The following is a 19,926-nucleotide window of genomic DNA, read 5'->3' on the forward strand; positions in this document are numbered from 1 at the left end:
ACACAGGAGATGAAAACAAAGAGGGGATGTTTGTCCACTGGAGGAAAGGTAAGCTCCCCACTTCTGCTTGCCTTTCTCTATTGCACCAGTCTCCTTCAACCTTGACTTCCCCACATCAGTCCTTTTGGACCATCCTTTAGGTGCAGGGAACTCATTGCCTTTTCACATGAAGAGAAGGGAGAATTCTGATGGTGCTTCCTGGTACCTCTGGATATGGGCTAAGGGATACCTGTACCTGGATTAGTCAAACTTTGACCCACTACATTTCTCAGTCCTGGTTTCTTAGTGTTATGAACTTCAAATATGATCATTCTGATGTGTCTATTTGCAATAGTCACATAATGGCTTATATTAGAACCATTCCTATGGTCTGGGATACCTCTGAACTAGATTGAGTTGTGCAAGGCTTCATTCAACATCTTAAACATCTCCAGGGAGGGGGCATCCACAATCATTCTTGGCACAGTATTCCAGAGTCAGAAATAATTGAGTCCAAAAAAACTGTGTCATCAGACACTGTTTACAGCAATTGGGTCGTTGCAATATTCCTAAAAGCCAGATCTCCAACAGAAGTGGAAGAGCTCTGGCTCCATCAACATCCTGGTGCAGCTGAGAGCATGACTGAAACCTATTCAGAGCACATCCCTTGGAAGAGCCCACTTTTGCTCAATCCAAGAGAGATGTTGAGGTGCTGGAAGGTGTCCAGAGAAGGGCAATGAAGCTGGTGAAAGGCCTGGAACACAAACCCTATGAGGAGAGGCTGAGGGAGCTGGGGTTGTTTAGCCTGGAGAAGAGGAGGCTCAGGGGGGACCTCATTGCTATCTACAACTACCTGAAGGGAGGTTGTAGCCAGGTGGGGGTCAGTCTCTTCTCCCAGGCAGCCAGCAATAGAACAAGGGGACACAGTCTCAAGTTGTGCCAGGGGAAGTATAGGCTGGATGTTAGGAGGAAATTCTTGCCAGAGAGAGTGATTGGCATTGGAATGGGCTGCCCAGGGAGGTGGTGGAGTCACTGTCCCTGGGGGTGTTGAAGAAAAGACTTAGTGCCATGGTCTAGATAACTGGCTAGGGCTGGGTGCTAGGTTGGACTGGCTGATCTTGGAGGTCTCTTCCAACCTGGTTGATTCTATGATTCACTCTGCACTTAGCTTGGGCAAGGACTACTTGAGGGCAGGGCTAGCTCACTGCGCTTACTAGCAAGGGCTTACTGCAGGAGGTACACACCAGGATCAGCATGGATGACTGAACTCAAGGTTAGCCTGAAGCCTAAGAGAAAGAGACAGAGATCTTGTCATTCTAATGAACAAGGTGCCCAGTGCATGGCTGATCTTCCATTTCAGAAGAGAGGTTCTTCTATCCCTCTACTCTGCCCTGGTGAGACCACACCTGGAGTACTGTGTCCAGTTCTGGGCTCCTCAGTTCAAGAGGAACAGAGATTGACTAGAGTGTCCAATGCAGCCTAGGAGAATGCTGAAGGGACTGGAACATCTGTGTGATGAGGAAAGGCTGAAAGACCTCAGGCTGTTTAGCCTGAAGAACAGAGAGGATTTTATGAATGTTTCTAAATATCTGAAGGGTGGATGCCAAGAAGAGACCAGGCTCTTTTCAGTGGTGTCTTCTGATAGGACAAGGGGATATGGATACAAACTAGAACATAGGAAGTTCCACCTCAACATGAGGAACAAAAAATTCTTCGCTGTGAGGGTGCTGAAACACTGGAGCAGGCTGCCTAGAGAGGTTGTTCATAGAATCATTCAAGATTTTCAAGACTCATCCTGTGTGCCCTGCCCTAGGTGATCCTGATTTGGCGGAAGGGGTTTGACTTGATGATCTCCAGAGGCCCTTTCCATGCCCTACTATTCCATGATTTCTCTCAAAGCATTTCATTGAGAGGAGGGTGAGGATTGCTGAAGCAGCTTTAAATGTGACCTTTGCCTTTTAACTTCAACAAACAGATTATTAGAGATGTGTAGAAATACTGAGAAAAGTTTTAAGGCATTCATAGACTCTTTTGTTTTCTCTCTCCAGTACCACTGGAGGCAGTTTCCTAGATGGTTATTTTTCCCAGCACAGACACCAGTTTGGTCTCTCTGGTGCTCTTCCACACTGCTGCAGGCAACCTAGCTTCTCTGGCCATTCATTGCTTGCCAGGACTGAAAATAAACACTCTTGCCATACTAAGGGTGTCTGTTATGTGCATTTGCACAGCCTGAACTGGAAAAAGTTCATGCCCAGTCTCCTGAGCCATTTAATCTAAGGTTTCCAGACCGAAACAAGAGCAGATCACGAGCAACTAAACCTAGGCAACTGTTTGGCACCTAACACAAAACAGAATTAGAAGCAAAGTCAGTTTTTCAGACAGATGATGTTTGCATCACAACACCTATCCATCACCTAGAGCTGGTCACTGCAAAGGAAAAAATGTCCAGGACTGAGAACTCCTCACTTCTCAAAGATGCCTCCTGGTGACAAGATCCCTGTGGTACTTCTCGGGTCTGGTTTATTTAAAAGTTGATGTCCCTTAAGTAAGCTGCCTACCAAAAACCATTTTTAAAACTCCCAGTAAAAGATAATGGGAATTCAATGCTGGGACAATAATTCACACTTAGCTGCACAGAGGCCATTTGGCCTTCATCTTTGTGCCTGAATGTGCTGGGCATGAATTAATGCACTGTAATTCACATGCTGGCATGGCTTATGGCTTAATTAACACTACCAAAAAAAATAATCACAATTATTGAAGTTAGAATCCACAGACCTGGTCACTAGAGAGCAGAAAGCAGTCTTGGCAGGGGAAAGTTACAACTGAAATAAGCATGGGAGATTATAGGCCTATAGAGTAACACAACTCACCCCTGCCTATTGTTGGAGAACAAACATAGGATCACGGAGTAGCAAGGGTTGAAGGGACATCAAAATCATTAAGTTTAGCTCCCCTGCCAAGGCAGGTTCACCCGAAAAAAGGTCACACAGGAACACACCCACATGGGTTTGGAATGTCTATCTGGGCATAAAGAAGTTCCTCCTCACATTTGAATGGAACTACTTATGTTCAAGTTTCTGCCCGTTACCCCTTGTCCTGTCACTGAGCACAACTAAAAAAAGCCTGGTCCCATCCTCCACTCACCCTTGAAGTACTGATAAGCATTGATGAGATCGCCCCTCAGTCTTCTTACCTCAGACCAAAAAGCCCCAATTTTCTCAGTCTTTCCTCAGAAGAGAGATGTTCCAGTCCCCTCAACATCACTGAAGCCCAGCACTTTTGCTGCTGTAGCTCTGAAAGAAAATTCTTCCAAATGCCAAGCTGAGCTTCTTCCAGTCTGAAGCCATTGTCCCTCATCATGTCACTATACACCTTCAGAAAAAGTCCCTCTCCAGCTCTCCTGTAGCTCCCTTTAAATGCTGGAAGACTAATCCAAAGTCCCATGTGCTCTGCCACTCTGTATCATGTGTGTTAATGTCTGTTAACAAGGCTCTAGGTAAGGATGACTTTGGTGAATCAATTTAAACCATAGCCACCAGCCTTCTTCTGCATTTCAAACCCTGCAGCTCCAGCTTCATTGCAACCAAAGTGCTGTGCTGCTAGCTCTGGGCTGCACATGCTGAGCAAAGCATGAGCTGGTATGGATTGAGAGATCTGGGGCTATTCAGCCTGGGGAAGAGAAGGCTCCAGGGAAACTTTAGAGCAGCCTTCCAGTATTTGAAAGGAAGTTATAGGAAAGTGACTTCCGACAAAAGCTTGGAGTGACATTAGGATGGATAATGGCTACAAACTAGAAGATGCTTGATTTAGATAAGATATTGGGAGCCAACTCATTGCCATGAGAGTGGTAAGGCACTGGAACAGATTATCCAGAGAAGTAGTGGAGGCTCCAAGCCTGAAGGTTTTCAAAGCCATGTTAGATGAGGCCTTCAGCAGCCTTGTCTAGTGGAAGGTGTCCTTGCCCACGCTAAGTGTGTTGTAACTACATAAGGCCCTTTCTAATCCAAACCATTCTATAATTCTGTGACAGAGGCTCAGATCCATCTTTAAACTGTGGTCTGAGTTGAAGGACTTTGTTCAATTTTCCTTGGTTTGAGCTCTGGGTTCAGCAAGGGTGCAGCAACCATCTCAACTTTTTCCTCTGTTGTTTTTTTTAGGAGAACCAGGCAATAATTATGTGTATAGATGGTTAAGGGTACTTAATTTTTCATACAAAAGGTTCCTCCTATCACCTAATATTCTTTGATTCTATGACAGGCAAGTAAAAAATAACAGGACAAGACCTTGCCTCCCTCCATAACAAGAAATGTGTGGGCATGATGCTCTGGAACATGGTTTAATGGCCATGGTGGTCTCGGGTTGAGGGTTGGCCTCTGTGATCTTAGAGGACTTTCCCAACCAAAACAGTTCAATGTTTCTATGAACACAGGAAGATGCCTTGGATAGATGGAGCTGCTGTCACTGAAGGAAAAAAAAACCCTTATCAGAAAATCCCTTTAAAATCTTCCTTTTTTAGTGTGAAATTTCAACATGAAAGAAGTAAGTCCACACACAGGCCTCTGCACTGCTTAATGGCTTAAGCGAGAATTAAATGGTCTATGTAGTCTTTGCAAGGCTGAATTTCACCCTCTATCAGCTTATAGATTGGCCAGTCGTCAGGTGGGGAACTTAATACTCCCAGTTTTAGTTCAGTGCTGCTAATGAAAGCACTGCAGTCTATCTACAGAGCACAACCACCTCCTTTTATCAGGGAAAAACCTTCCTCAGCCACTCATTCCATGAAGGAAAAAAAGGTGGCAAGGCTGCAGGTAATACAAATTGCCAAGAATAGCAAATATTATAAATATTTCAAGGGTGATTAATCTTTTAAAACAATGAAGTTAGGCAGAAGCCTGGAAGTCAACTTGGCTATTTCACAACTAATAAAACATGTCTCTGGTATTTCATTTTTGACTATATAAAGAGCCTCGTAGTAAAAAGGCAATTATCCACCATTCACTAGCTAACATAACACTTGTACAAGTAAAAAAGAAACACAGGATGTATTTTAGGCACTGACAGTCTTTCCACTGCATTAAAATAGTTGTGAGGCAAATGTTCAGCTCCCATTAAGCAGCACTCTGTCACCAAGGACCAGCCTGCTACCATCATCTATTCCCTCAAGAAAGATAACGCTGCTTGCTTTAACAGAGTCATTGTCACCAAGCAACTAGCCCTGCTGCTCAGTAATAAATATTTCCACTGTTCCCACAGAAACTGGCTTGGCATTTGGACCTGCTAATGCCTAGAGAGATCAGCTTGACCTTCCAGCGCTGTCTTCTCACAAAGGTGCAGGGCTCCCTCCCTGCAGTTGTCTCCCAGAAGATGCTGCAGGAGCACAGGAGGTCAGAACAGGACAGCAGGCAAGGCTCTCCTTCCTTGCAGCTGCAACAACTTGAAAGGACTTCAAATTTCATTTTCTACTCTGCAAAGGATAAATTGGTTCAGTCTCCATATCAAACTAATTCTCCTATGGAGAAACAAGATGTCATCTGCCCCTTAAGTGCATGAAGGTTACTTTGCAGCTATGCCACAACTGTGCATAAATAAATTCTTGGGGGCAACTCATTCTTTGCAAGTTGGTCTGGTAGCAACTGTAACCCTGCCAGTTTGAATCACAGAAAGCATTGACCTGGAAAGGACCCTCAAAGGTCATCCTGTTCAACTCCCCCTGCAGTGAGCAGGGATATCTCTAACTAAATCGGGTTACTCAGGGCTCCATCTGGTTCAGCCTTGGATATCTTCAGGGATGGGGCAGTATTTCACCACTCCCATTAAGAAGAACTTCCACTTGATGTCCAACCTAAATCTACCCTGCTTGAGATTTAAACCACTGTCACTGAATGGTTTGGTGCCAGTCAAGTCCCTCCGTGTCAGGCACCAGGCTCTAGGAGCTGGAACGGTCTTTTTAGCTTCAGCTCAGCTCTCTCTCTATAAAGTTATTAAACAAACAAAAAATATCTTTCCTGCACCTCCAAGTTGCTGTCAGATCAGATGACTCTCATCCAGCCTAACCCAGCTGTAACAGTACAAGTACTACTCCAGTGTCAGGTGACTCTTTTTTGTCCTGCAATTTCAGCCAGCTCTTGGTGATGTTACTGCCTAATTTCTTCAAGCTTTAGGCAAGCATTTGGCTCCAGCCTCAAAATCCCATTGTGCATGGGGAGAAAAAGATTAAGAAACCAAAGCAATCAGAGCAATGCCTAACTAATCCTAGGGATCAGTAGCAGCAAATAGGCTGCAGTCCATTAACCATTGCAGGGGTCGAGTAAGAAAAATAACCCCACACAGCTGCAAGACCAAGGAGGAACCAACCTGCACAAGTGACACTACACATGCCCAAACAGAAACCAGGAGGCTGACAGTTCCTTCCCATGATGCTACCGCAGGGCAAGAAGCACTAGAACAGGCTGCCCAGGGAGGATGTGGAGTCTCCTCTGGAAACATTCAAAACCCACCTTGATGCATTCTTGTGTGGACAACTCTAGGTGATCCTGCTATGGCAGGGGGGTTGAACTCGATGATCTCTGAAGGTCCCTCTCAATCTCTAATGCTCTGTGACTCTGTAATTCTTTTGGTTAGATAAGATCTAACACAAGAGAGATGTGGGCCTGATAGAGCAGGTCAAGAGCAGAAGCACAAAGATGATCAGAGGGCTGGAACAGCTCCCCTATGAGGACAGGGTGAAAGTTCTGAGACTCTTCAACCTGAAGAGAAGGCTCCAGGGAGAACTTAAGCATTATTTCAATATCTAAAGGGGACCTACAGGAAGGCTGAGGAGGGAGTGTTTAGAAGGGCCTGTGGTGACAGGACAAGGGGCAATGGTTTGAAACTGGAGCAGGGGAGATTTAGGTTCAACATTAGGAGGAAGTTCTGCACAATGACAGTGGTGAAATACTGAAACAGGTTGCCCAGGGATGTGATTGAGACTCTGGCCCTGAAGACATTCAAGACTAATGTCACCTTGGGCAGCTTGATTTAGTTAGAGGTGTGCCTGCTGACTGCAGAGGAGTTGGACAAGATGATCTTTCAGAGTCCTTTCTAACCAATGCAGACCATCAGTCTGTGTGAATCAAGTCCAGTCCCTTACCTGGCTACAACTACCTGTCAAAGTTGTAGAGAGCAATGAGGTCTCTCCTCAGACTTCTATTCTCCAGACTAAACAACCCCAGGTCCCTCAGGTGCTCCTCACCAAACCTGTTCCCCAGACCTTTTACCAGTTTCACTACACGTCCCTGAACCTGATCTGGTCTCTCAATGTCCTCCTTTGTAGTGAGGGCCCCAAAACTGAACCTTGGACTCAATGCAGGGCCTCACCAGTGCAGAACACAGTGGGGCAATCCCTTCCCTGGTCCTTATGGTCAAACTATTGCTGATCAAGGCCAGGATGTTGGCAGCCTTCTTGACCACCTAGGCACACGCTGACTGACCTGCACCACAGTTCTTTCTCTATTGGGTAACTTTCTGGCCACTCTGCCCCAAGCCTGGAGCCTTCATGGAGCTGTTGTGACCCAAGTGCCAGACCTGGCCCTTGTTGAATCTCATACAATTGGCCTCAGCTCATCAATCTAGATTGTCCAGGTTCCTCTGCAGAGCCTTCCTATCCCCAGGCAGGTCAACACTACATCTCAGCTCAGAGCCATCTGCAAACCTGCTGAAGGTGCACTCAGTTTGTTCATCCAGACATTGATAAAGATGTTAAATAGAACTGGTCCCAACACTGAGCCTTGGGGAACACCACTTGTGACAATCCATCAACTAGATTTTCCATTCCCTACCCCTCTCTAGGCCCAGCCATTCAGATAGTTTTCTACCCAGTGAAGCATCTGCCCCTCCAAGCCATGAGCAACCATGAGGTCACCATGCCTGATTTTATTGCTTTTGTATCAACTCTGCAAGAGAAAGTGAGCAATTTTTATTCTCAATTTTATCTGAGTAATCATTGATGGTGGCCCATTTTTGGATTTGAGCAACAAGAGCAAGAGAAGCACTCCTCTTTTGCTGCCCATTGTGAAGTTATGCAGACAATACAGTCCTTATAAAGGATTAGTTTTCATATAATGTCAATCAGATTGCATAGTAAAGAGCATTGCAAGTCTAAAGTAAGTTTCTTGTTTGGAGCCATACAAAATGCTACCACACAGTGATGCCTGTGACCTCTTTCCTGCCCTGTTCTTGTAGTCCTTTGCATTCTATTCTTACTTTGGTCCAGCAGTCTGCAAGCTTTAAATCTCAGCTCTCAGGCACACATGTGCATGACAGCAATGTATGAGAGCAGGTGTAGGTCTCTCCAACTGAGCTGCTGCCTGTCACGTCCGTCTCATTTCCAGTGAACTTTGACAGGGTTCATTTGTAGGGAAAGAGAAATCTCTTTGTTTGAGGTCAAGGGGATGAAGGCTGAGGAAGAGGAGAACAGCTGCTCATTCCAGAAAAAAAATGCCTTTGGGAAATGCACCCATTCTAGGCAAAGAGGATCAGTTTGCTCAGGTATACACGAGGAACACTTTCCTGGGGGTCCAGGCTTTTGGATTGCTTTGGAAAAAGCTTCCAAACAGAGGTAAACAGGAGGCAGAGGCCCAAGAGCCCTCACACAAAGGGCAACAAATACTTTGAGGGTTTTTATTGTTGCTGGTGTTTTGGGGTGTGCTGTATTGTTTAATCATAGAATGGCTTAGAAGAACACCTTGAAGATCAACCGGTTCCAACCCTCCCGCCATGGGCAGGGACACCTTCCACTAGACCAGGGCTGCTCAAGTCCCCATGCAACCCGGCCTTGAACACCTCCAGGGAGGGGCCATTCACGACATTCCTGAGCAACTTGTTACAGTGAAGAGGTTAATTCCCTGGTATTGTTGCTTTGTCTCTTGCCTAACCCCCTAATTGTGTATACCAGGCTGAGTTCTACCCAACAGATGGATTCACAGGCTTTGCCAGAGCTCAGAAAAGGGAAGATCTTTCCAGTGGCCTCCACATTTGTTCGAGCTGTGTTACCAACACAGCTATGAGAGCTATTTTCCATTCAAGCAGAGAAAGCATCCACTGCTCAAATCTGCCATTATCTCAAGTACTTCACAGGGTTTCAAGGTTTTTTTTCTGAGCTATGATTCAAAGCAGTCCAAGCAAAACTAGACAGTACAGTGCCTATATATACACAGGATAGAGCAGATTACCGTCACCGCCAAGAAACTGCAAGGATTCATGACTTCTACCCCTTTCATTATTTCTCCAGCTTATCAACACCATAGTATTGTACCAGGCCAGGATCCTGGAAAATTACTTTTCATCTTGCAGATCACTGAAGTCATCCACCCTTTGACTCCACACCTGTCATCACAAGCCAAGACACATAATCTACTCCAAGAAATGACACAGCTAAAAAACAAACAAATCAACAACTGAAAAAAAAAAAATCCCACCAAAACACTACCTAAAAAGAAAGCCCAAACCAAACAAAAAAAAAAATCACAACAAATTTATGAGATTACTGGACTAAGAAATATATCAATAGAAATCTCACTGCAGATGAAGGGACTTTGTCATCAAATGCAAACAGAGAACGAGATGGAAATAGGAATGAGAAGAAATGACCTGAAACTGTGCCAGGGGAAGTTTAAGTTGGAAATGAGGGAAAATTTCTTTGTTGCAAGAGTGGTCAGGCATTGCAACAGGCTGCTCAGGGAGTGGTGGAGTAACCATCGCCAGAGATGTTCAAAGAACTCATGGACATGGTATTTTGGGATGTGGCTTAATGGTCATGGTAGTCTTCGATTGAAGATCGGATTTGATGATCTCAGAGAGCTTTTCCAACTGAGACAATTTTATGATTCTATGAGATGCAGTGAGGTCAGACTGTAAAAGCAGTTGATATCCACTCTGGCAATCACTAGAGAAATGGAATCATTCCATCCCATAAGGCAGGAAACTCCAGTGCTTGAGTCCTATTAGACCAAATACAAAAGCTTTTTGCATGCAGTGAAAGGGGATTACAAAAATCCAGGTTGAAACCAATGTCCCTCCTCCTGTCATTCTATGACTTTGTCAAAATTCCCTTCCCCACAATCCTGTAGTCCCCTTCACATATTGACACTGCTCTAGGGTATCCTTGAAACCTTTTCTCCAGGTTGAACATCCCAAACTCACTCAGCCTGTGTTGACAGGAGAGGTGCCCCAACCATCTGCTCATTATTCTGGTCCCCTCTGGACCACCTCTAGCAGTTCTCTGATTTTCACCAGCCATTTATAGGGATCAGAACACATCTTGGTCAGATGTGTGATGGCCACATTCAAGAAGTGCTCCAAAAGCCACAGTAGGCACCCTGTCTATTTACTGTGAGAAAGAGCTTAAAGGGTAGAAATGTTTGCAGGCACCTAGTTTCTGCATCTCTGGTGTTTGCTCATCTGTAGTGTAATAGGGCTCCTAGGATACCTGTGACATTTTCATTTGCTGTAACTATCAGGCAAGATTTTTCCACCCACAGCAGCATGGCAAATTTAAACCAGCACTGCCAGAAGCATATTTAAATTGTTAATTGCTGCAACCCTTCAGATTGTTTAATTATAAAGATCTACAAAAGCATTTACCATTTCACTTGCCTAGAGAAGAGTGGAGAGCACCTTTCCTTAACAGGCTCCTTCATTCCACCCCAACTGGAGTCATTGGCTACTGGAATGGGCTGCCAGGGGAGGTGGTGGAGTTGCCGTCCCTGGAGCTGTTCAAGGCAGGATTGGACGTGGCACTTGGCCTTGAGCTCTGTGGTAAAGGGTTGGACTTGATGATTTGTGAGGTCTCCTCCAACCCTGATGATACCGTGTGATACTGTGACTGGTTTTCCAGTCAGCAAGAAGTTTTGCTGGAGGAGCAATAGGATGGAGAACTTCTGTGCTTAGAGATGTCACAGAATCGTAGGGGTTGGAAGGGACAACTGAAGATCTAGTCCAATGTCCCTGGCCAGAATAGGATCATCTAAAGAAGGCCACACAGGAAGACATCCAGACAAGCCTTGAAAGTCTCCAGAGAAGTAGACTCCAGCACCAGTCTGAACAGCCTGTTCCAGTGCTCTGTCATCCTCAAAGTAAAGAAGTTCCTTCTCATGTTCAGGTGGAACTTTCTATGTTCAAGTTTATATCCATCACCTCTAGTCCTGTCACTCGGAACCCTTGTCCAGCTGAGGAGGGGAGTCATAAAGTGGCTTTGGTGGGCACCCAGCACTCAGCCACAATCAACCTACCACAAGCTTACACATCCCTGCAGCACAACAGCTGTTCCTGACACTGTTGGCTCTGTTCTAAGATGCAGCCCATCTCTGCAGCACGGTGCTACAACTCATGACTCCGCTTTGCTTGGTAGTTTACGCAGTGCGGCAGTCCAACCAGCTATACAGCTTCTGGTTCCTCTCAGCTCAGGGGCACTGAGACCATTAAGAGAGCCTCCATCTTGCAGCAGAGCATGGACACATATACCTCAGATCTTGAAAACAGAATCTGTCATGATGGTGGAGAATATCTCCCCCTGGACCTGTGGCTAAAGGGGGGCCATGCAGCCCCATACTGAGCAGTATTTGCAGAAGGGAAATTCATGTCCATGCAGGGGTCAGAAGAGACAATCCCAGAGACACACAGACAACAGAATGGGTTTGTGCACAAAGAAGAACGAGTCTGCCTTTACTCAGTAGCTAAACTCAAGAGAAATCTTGGTGTATGAGTGAAGTTCTTTGTTTAAGCCTTAGTCATGAAGTAGCCTAGGAATTCTAAGACTTAGAGTGTAAGTGGGGAGAGAAATCAACATCCTGGAAAAAAAAACCCACAGCATTAGGTAAAAAACACAGGCAAAATCCTTCCCCCTTTTCTGTTCTCTCTTCCCTTCCCCCAGACAAATGTACACCAGCTTCACTCACCATGGGCTAAGGGTGTCAAAAGCATTGTGAAGAACAGCAGCTGTGATGACCACATGACTGTGAAGGAGGCCTTGAAAGTATCCCAGCAAAGGAGGGTTCAAACAAAACAAGGTGAGAGCAGTCCTGTGGCACTTGCTTCCAATGCTCCAACTGCTGGCCTTTGATTCACATCCAAAAGGGGGGGAAAAATCCAATTAAAAAAAATAAAAGGAAAAAAAAAGGCAATCCCACAGGCAGTATCCAGAGTCTGAGATCTGAAAAGAAGCAGAAAAAAGAAAAAAAAAGGCAGTTAGTAAAACAATTAAGTAGTTTTCAGTCAAGTTTGAGTGCTTTTCTTTGCTGCCAACAGCTGTAAAGGCAAAAAGTCCCTTTCCACCAGGCCCTTCAGATGCATGAACATCACCTTAAGTGCAGGATTTAAATCTGTTCCTGTGCACAGAGCCAGTCTGGGCATCACCTGGGCTCTGCCTCCTCACTCAATACAGGGCTGAAGACACCAGTTTTGAACACTGGTGCCAGTAGGTCCAATGATTCCATGGGCTTGAAAGCTGATTAGGAGAAAACAAGTCCATTCTATCATGCTATGTACATGAGGCTTCTAACATATGCTGCAATTCAGCTGAACCTGTTTGGGTGTCTATAAACCACCAAAAAGGAAAAAAAGGGAAAAAAAAAAAACACACCAAAAAACAGCTGAAAGGGGTTTAACTGATGAGGAGGACCTGTGCAGATTCATAGAACGTTTTAAGGAAGGAAGGACCTCAAAGATCATCCACTTCCAACGCCACCGCCATGGACACTTCCCACTATACCAGGTTGCTCAAGGTCCCACCCAGCCTCCAGGGAATGGACATCCAAAACCTCACTGGGCAACCTACTCCAGTGTCTCACCACCCTCACTGGAAAGAATTTCTTTCTGACCTCCAGTCTCAATCTGCCCTCTTCCAGCTCAAAGCCACTGCCACTACAAACCCTTGTCAAGGTCCCTTCCTGGCTTTCTTCTAGGTCCTTTCATGTACCAGAAGGCTGCTCAAAGGTCTCCCTGGAGCCTTCTCTTCTCCAGGCTGAACAGTTCCAGTTCTTGCAGCCTGCCTCCGTAGAGGAGATTGTCCAGTTCTCTGGTATGTGTGGCTTCCTCTGGACCCTCTCCAGTAGTTCCACATCCCTCTTACACTGGGGTCACCACAACTGGACACAGTTCTCCATGTGGGAACTCAAAAAGCAGTCAGCTCCCAACCCAGCCATGTCTTTTCCACCCAAACCTTTCAAATACAGAGAGGCCAAGGAATAAATACAAGCTCCCGAGAGACCATTGGTTATATTCCTTGTGCTTTTACTCTGTTTATTTGCTGCATGTACTTAAGATTGTACTCAGTCAGCACTAGCAAGGCTGTCCCTTGAGTCCCACGTTCATTGCTGGAGCCCTCACTCCAAGAAAGACTAAGTTGCTGAAGCATGTCCAGAGAAGAGCAAGAAAGCTGGTGAAGGCTCTGGAGAAAAGCAGTCAAGTGAACTGGAGTTGTTTAGTCTGGAGAAGAGGCTAAGAAGAGACCTCATTGCTGTCTACAACTCCCTGAAAGGAGGTCGGAGCCAAGCAGGAACTGGTCTTTTCTCCCTAGTAATAAGCAACAGAAGCAGATGAAAAGGCCTTAAGTTGCACCAGGGGCGGGGTTAGGTTGGAGATTAGAAGAAATTTCTTCACTACAAAGGTTTTTAGAGACTGGAACAGGCACCCTAGGAATTCCCACCCCTGGAGGTGTTTCAGAGAGGCAGAGATGTGATGCTGAGGGCTATGGTCCAGCATCAGACTTAGCAGAGTTAGAGAATGGTTGGCCTCAGTCTTAAAGGCCTTATGCAAAAGCATCTTTAACCTTCTATCTGAGCAGAATCTGGAGCAGACTTCAAACCCGAGCAGAGACTAAGAGTCATCCTCCCCCTTATATCTTCTTTCTGTGGTGACAGCCAGTGAGGCAGTTTGTCACTCTCAGCTGAGCTCCACAGTTACTCATTGAGGGATTAAAAATCATGGTCTTATCCATCCCACAGGCTTCCAGGAAAGCATGGGGGAAAATGAATCCATGCTTTAACAATAATACTCTCACTGAATGGGAGAACCTATTCCAGCTTCCCATCACTTTAATCTCTCAAGAAGAGGCTAAATCACTACAGTGACTCAAATTTGGCTGGCAAAAAAACAGCTCTATAGAGTTAAACTATGGCATCAATTTGAGACTTAGCTCCCCACTGGCTTTGAAATGATGATAAAATATGAAGAATTGAAAAGTATTTTTCCTATCTGTTTTGAACTCCCTACACTCTGCAGCCTTCACAGCAGAGGTCTAATTAAAAATCTCTCCAAATATCTCTGATCAACAGAAGTTATTCTTCTCTGCGCAAAGATGCTGTTTTTGCCAACTTTTCTTCTTACCCTAGACCCAGTCTGAGCCAAAAAGCCATATGAAAATCTGAGCTGCATACTATTGTGATGTAGGGATATTGCTGCAATGCTTGCGTGACAAAGTGGCCTTTGTTTTGCCTCCTATCTCTGCCGATCAACTAAATCAAACCCTGCATTGTTCAGAACCAGTGTCTATGAGGAAGCTGCATTTTTCTTCTGATAAATATATCTGCTTGACCCTGCCAGGATTTTATTCTCCCAGTCTGCTGGAGTCTTCTCCTCAGTCTATTCTTGCAAACTGTTCACTCAGCCATGGCTTTTAGTTTCCAAAGCATTTTTTCCCAGCTCCCTAACTAGGGTGACTAAAAAGCCCAAGGTCAACATGCAGTCAAGTGGTCTCTGTATAGAAATAGAATGGGAGGGGTTGGAAGAGACCTCTGAAGATCATCAAGTCCAATCCCCCCGCCAAAGCAGGATCATCTAGAGCAAATCACAGGAATGTATCCAGACAGGTATTGAAAGTGTCCAGAGAAGAAGACTTCAGCACCTCTCTGGGCAGTCTGTTGCAGGGCTTCAGCAGTCTCACGGTAATATTTTTTTCCTCATGTTGAGTTCAAACTTCCTGGGTTCCACTTTGTATCCATCATCCCTTGTCCTCAGACAGGACTCCATTGAAATGAGCCTAGCACCTTCTTCTTGGTGCCCATCTTTCAGATATTTATAAACATGAAAAAGGTCCCCTCTCAGTCTGCTCTTCTCCAGGCTTCTCAGCCTTTCCTCATAAGACAAAATGGTATAAAACATCAGAAGAAATAAAATAAGATGATATAAGACAGAGTAAGACATAGAATGGTAGTGGTTGAAAGGATCTCTGGAGACCAAGCCTAGCAACTGAAATTTTGCCTGAGCTAGGACAAGCCAGAATTAGTCCCTGACAACATTTAAAGCCTCTTTTTTTAAAGGAAGAACAAGATTCATGGACATTTTAAACCATACATTCTAAACATTGACCAAGTTCTCCTGGTCAACAACTGTTTGAGACACTTAGTGTCATGGTTTAGTTAATTAGAAGGTGTTAGGTGATAGGTTGGCCTCTATGATCTTGAGGGTGTTTTCCAACCTGGTTATTTCTGTGATTTCAGGGAGTTACCAGCACACACCAGGCTACAGCACTAGCAAGACTTGATGCACACATTGTCTGTGGTGTCTTCTTTTCAAGTTTTAGAAGTGATAAGACTTTGGCTATATATACTTTGAAAAGTTGTCCAGTGAAGTTCCCACTGATTAGAAAAGGGGAACCATAATGCCCATTTTCAAATGCAAAGTTAAAGACCACCTGCAGAGCTACAAGCCAATCAGTCTCATCTCTGTACCCAGCAAGATCAGAGCAGATTTGTTGATTCATAGAATGGTTTGAATTGGAATGTACTTTAAAAATCATCTACTTGCAATCCTCTGTCATAGGCAGGGAAACTTCCCACTAGACCAGCTTGCTCAAGGCCCTGCCCAACCTAGATTAGGCATTACAAGGAAATTTTTCACCCCTGAGAGTGATGAGGCACTGGAACAGGTTGCCAAAAGAGGTTGTGGAGGCTCCAAGCCCAAAAGCATTGAAAGCCAGGTTGGATGAGGCCTTGAGCAACCTGATCTGGTAGAAAGCGTCCCTACCCATGACAGCCAGTTGGAACTAGATAGTGTTTGAAGTCTTTTCCAACCCAAACCATTCTGTGATACCATGAGATGGAGGAAAGCTATTCAAGCACAGCTACACATCCCTGAAGCAAAAGCTCAGCTAGGCAGTGCAGGAGGGGATGTTTGCTTTCTGATTTTTATTTAGTTAAGCTAAATCAAGTTCTGCATAATCTAAATCTGTTAGAAAGAGATAACATTTTGGTTGCTGCAAAAGGTTTTTTGGGTGTAATCTCAGTAAGTGAAAAATTAATTTTACTATCTATCCCAGAGACAGATAATTGTCAACAAAATGTTTGCACAGTGCCCTCTAAAATTATTGTTATCTGTCTATGCATTCCTATATGACAGGATTCAAGGATTTATTCTATGGCCTCATGGGCTGAAGGTGCAAAAGCAAAGGGATTTACCTGCTCTCTGCAGAATTCAACCAATTTGTGGGGAAGTAATGTGTTAGAAGCACCAAAACTGCAGATAAACATTTTTATCCCACCGCAAAGAGCTCCTGGGCAAAATAGAGAGGACAGGAATAGCTCTGCATTAGGCACCATTTACTCCAGTTCTATGCCTGGCCAAATAGAATCATAGAATTGTCTAGGGAGGAAAATACCTTTAAGATCATTGAGTCCAACTATCAAACCAACACCACCATGGACATGAAATCATGTTCCAAAATGCCGCATCCACACCTTTCTTCAGCACCTCCAGGGATGACTACTCCACCACCTCTCCGGGCAGCCTGTTCCAATGCCTGACCACTCGTGCAAAGAAATTTGCCCTCACATCCAACCTAAACATCCCCTGGTACAACACAAGGTTATTTTCTTCCATCTTACACCCTGGCTTCCTCTGGTGTCTCTATGGCAGCTTAAACACTTCCCAATATTCCCAGTCATACTTTCCCTCCTGTCAAAGTAGAATAAGCCAGAGATGTGGCCTGTCAGACTGTGTCTGCACACCACGGCTGGCACTACCATGCCCTCAAGCCTTCCCCTGTAAAGACTTTAGGCTGCAGCTCATGCTTTAACTTTAATAGTTCCAAAACATCTTTGGAGAAATGCCAAGATCATTTAACAATGTGGGGCACTACAAGTTATACAGGCCATCTCCGTGGAGCCCTCTATTCACCAGGCTAAACAACCCCCAGCTCTCAAAACTGGTCCCCATAGTAGAGGCTCTCAAGCCTTCTAATTGTTTTTGTGGCCTCCTTTGGACCTACTGCAACAGTTCCATGTCCCACTTATGCTGGGGGCACCACAACTGGAGACAGTGCAGGTGTGGTCTCAGCAGAGCAGAGTGGCAGAATTCCCTCCCTGCCCTGCTTATCTCACTGTATTTGATGCATCCCAGCACATGACTGCCTTTTGGACTGCCAGAGACCATTGCTGGCTCAGGTTGAGGCTGGCTCATATTTCTAGTCAAGTAATCAGGGCATGTGTGGGAGCTGGGTGTCCGCAGAGGAACAGCTAGATGGAACATGAGTGGAGCAGCCCTTGTTGGTATTGGTCACACAACCCCAGTCTTGCAGCATTATGAGATGCAGGAAGGACCCTGCAAACTGAAATTTATTTAAGCTTTGGATTAATTCCAGGTAAAGAACAGCCCAAGAGAGAAACTGGAGCACTTCTCTAGCACCTATTCAGTGCAGAGTGTGACACTTATGGATGCAAGGACAGGATATTCCATCAGAATGAAAAAGTTAAGAGCTGCACTTGACCTAAGAGGTTTAGACTTGACCAACAATGATGACACAGCCTGCATTGATTTAAAGGAAAGTTTTGCTCCTCACTGACCTTTCTGCCCATGGGGCTGCCCTTGACACTCTCACAGCCTGATCTGCTGCCATGCATCACTCAAACCTGACTCACTTGCTGGCATTCCCAAAAATTCATCTCACAGTAGTACTGACAGAACAAGAGAAAGCCAAAAGGAAATCTAAGACCTTGTGGTGTAGAGATGAGCAGTGAAATACTTGTCAAGGAGTCGTTCATAAAAGAGCATTAAAAATACACTGACAAACTCAACATCTCCCCAAGTCTGCTCTTCAGCAGCTGATGTCAAGCAGCACATGGAGCATTTCCTGAGCTCATCTGTCGGAAGTCTACAGGGAAGGTGAAAAAGAAAAGGAAACCAGTTCTTCTGGTGGGCGAATAGATAGGATGACTTCAAAGCAGAATTTAGAGCAGCACAAACCAAACTTGTCAGAAATGCACTTAATTGCTGCCTTCCTCCAAAGACAAGCATCTGCACCTGCACAGAACTGGACATTCTGCTTCTTAGAGAGAGTTACAGAATCATTTCAACTGGAAAAGACCTCTAAGATAATTAAGCCTCAACATCAACCTCAAATCACCATTGACATGAAACTATGTCCTCAAGGACAATGTCAACACATTTCATGAGCACCTCCAGAGATGGTGACTTTACCACCTCCCTGTGCAGCCTCTTCCAATCCCTGACCACTCTTGCAGAAAAGAAAATTTTCCTCATCTCCAACCTAAACCTTCCTGGCATAATCTCAGGCCATCACCTGATAGTAGGGAGAAGAAACCAACCCCCACCTCACTGCAACCTCCTTTCAGAGAGTTGTGGAGAGCAAGGAAGTCTCCTCTCAGCCTCCTCTTCTTTAGACTAACCAACAGTGTTCATTCAGCAGCTCCTCACCAGACCTGTTTTCCAGACCCTTCACCAGCCTCTTTGCCCTTATCTGGACATGCTTCAGCTCCTCAATGTCATTCTTGTGTTCAGTTTTGGAGCCCCCACTACAATATTCAAAGTACTGCCTCACTGGTGCCTGACCACTCTTTTGGTAAAGACATTTCAGTTAGAAGAGAAGGGTTAAAAATAACCCCAGGAAAGAAACAGGTAGCATTTGAAGTCCACAGAAATAAATAACTGCAATTTAATGTGACAAAAAAATCATGCAATGGTTTAGGTTGGAAAGGACCTTAAAGATCATCTCATTCCAAACATCCAAGTGTCACAGGCAGGGACATCTTCCACTAGACCAGCTTGCTGAAGGCCATACCCAACCTGACCTTGAACACCTCCAGGGAGAAGCATCCACAACCTCCCTGGGCAATCTGTTCCAGTGTCTCACCACCCTCACTGGAAAAAGTTGCTTCCCACTCTTCAGTCTAAATCTATCCTCTTCCAGCTTCAATCCATTGCCCCTCACCTTATCACTACAATTTCTTGTAAATAATCTCTCTCCCTTCTTATAGCCCCCTTCAGGTATTGGAAGGCTTCTTTAAGGTCTCCCTGGAGCCTTCTATTACCCAGGCTCTCTTTTAAGGAAGTTGCCTTTACAGTCACTTCCACCAGGAATGGCTGAATAAAAGAATTGCTGTACCATGTATTTGTTGTTGTTTGTTTGTTGTTTTTTAATCCAACATTAACAAAATAAAAATCTTCATCCCTCTCCATCTCTATTCCACCTTTTTCATACATCAAATCCTTTTCTCTGTCAAGTGCTCAGAATATGACTCCATAGTCCCTTTGCAGTGGCAGCAAGGCAAAAGGCCACAGTAAAGGTCATAATGACTTCATTGATGGTAGAACGCAGGGAAGCACACTACACTCCTGCCATTTCAGTGGTACCACAGGCACTTTCACTCCCAGGTACTCCCTGAAGTTACCACAAGAGGTTATTTATGGACAAATAGTTCCATGAGCATCTTTAAGAAGTAAAAAACACATTTCTGAGATGCATCAACTGATTTCTCTGTGAACTTTGACCTGTGGCTGCATCGAGTCCATAAATAAGTCAGAGGAGGGGGGTGGTCTCTTCTTCCTAGTAACAACTGAGAGGACAAGATGAGAGGGAGATTTAGACTGGAAGTCAGAAGAAACTTCATGACTGAAAGGGTTCTCAAAGACTGAAACAGGCTGCCCAGAGAGTTGAGTGAATCTCCATCCTTGGAG

General features: G+C 44.9%; 1 protein-coding gene across 22 annotated transcripts in view; it reads right to left on the reverse strand.

Annotated features, from left to right (window-relative positions):
- ADGRL3 (adhesion G protein-coupled receptor L3) overlaps nucleotides 1-19,926 on the reverse strand; it is a 667,301-nt gene that overhangs the window by 402,580 nt on the left and 244,795 nt on the right. For all 22 annotated transcript variants that reach the window (XM_064148540.1, XM_064148545.1, XM_064148522.1 and 19 more), the window contains one exon: nucleotides 11,916-12,169. In XM_064148540.1, coding sequence (XP_064004610.1) covers nucleotides 11,916-11,970 — 55 coding nt within the window. In that variant the 5' untranslated portion in view covers nucleotides 11,971-12,169. The remainder of the gene's footprint in view (nucleotides 1-11,915; nucleotides 12,170-19,926) is intronic.

This window comes from Pogoniulus pusillus, chromosome 9 (assembly GCF_015220805.1).
Source record: "Pogoniulus pusillus isolate bPogPus1 chromosome 9, bPogPus1.pri, whole genome shotgun sequence".
In the NCBI taxonomy this organism is placed as follows: Eukaryota; Metazoa; Chordata; class Aves; order Piciformes; family Lybiidae; genus Pogoniulus; species Pogoniulus pusillus.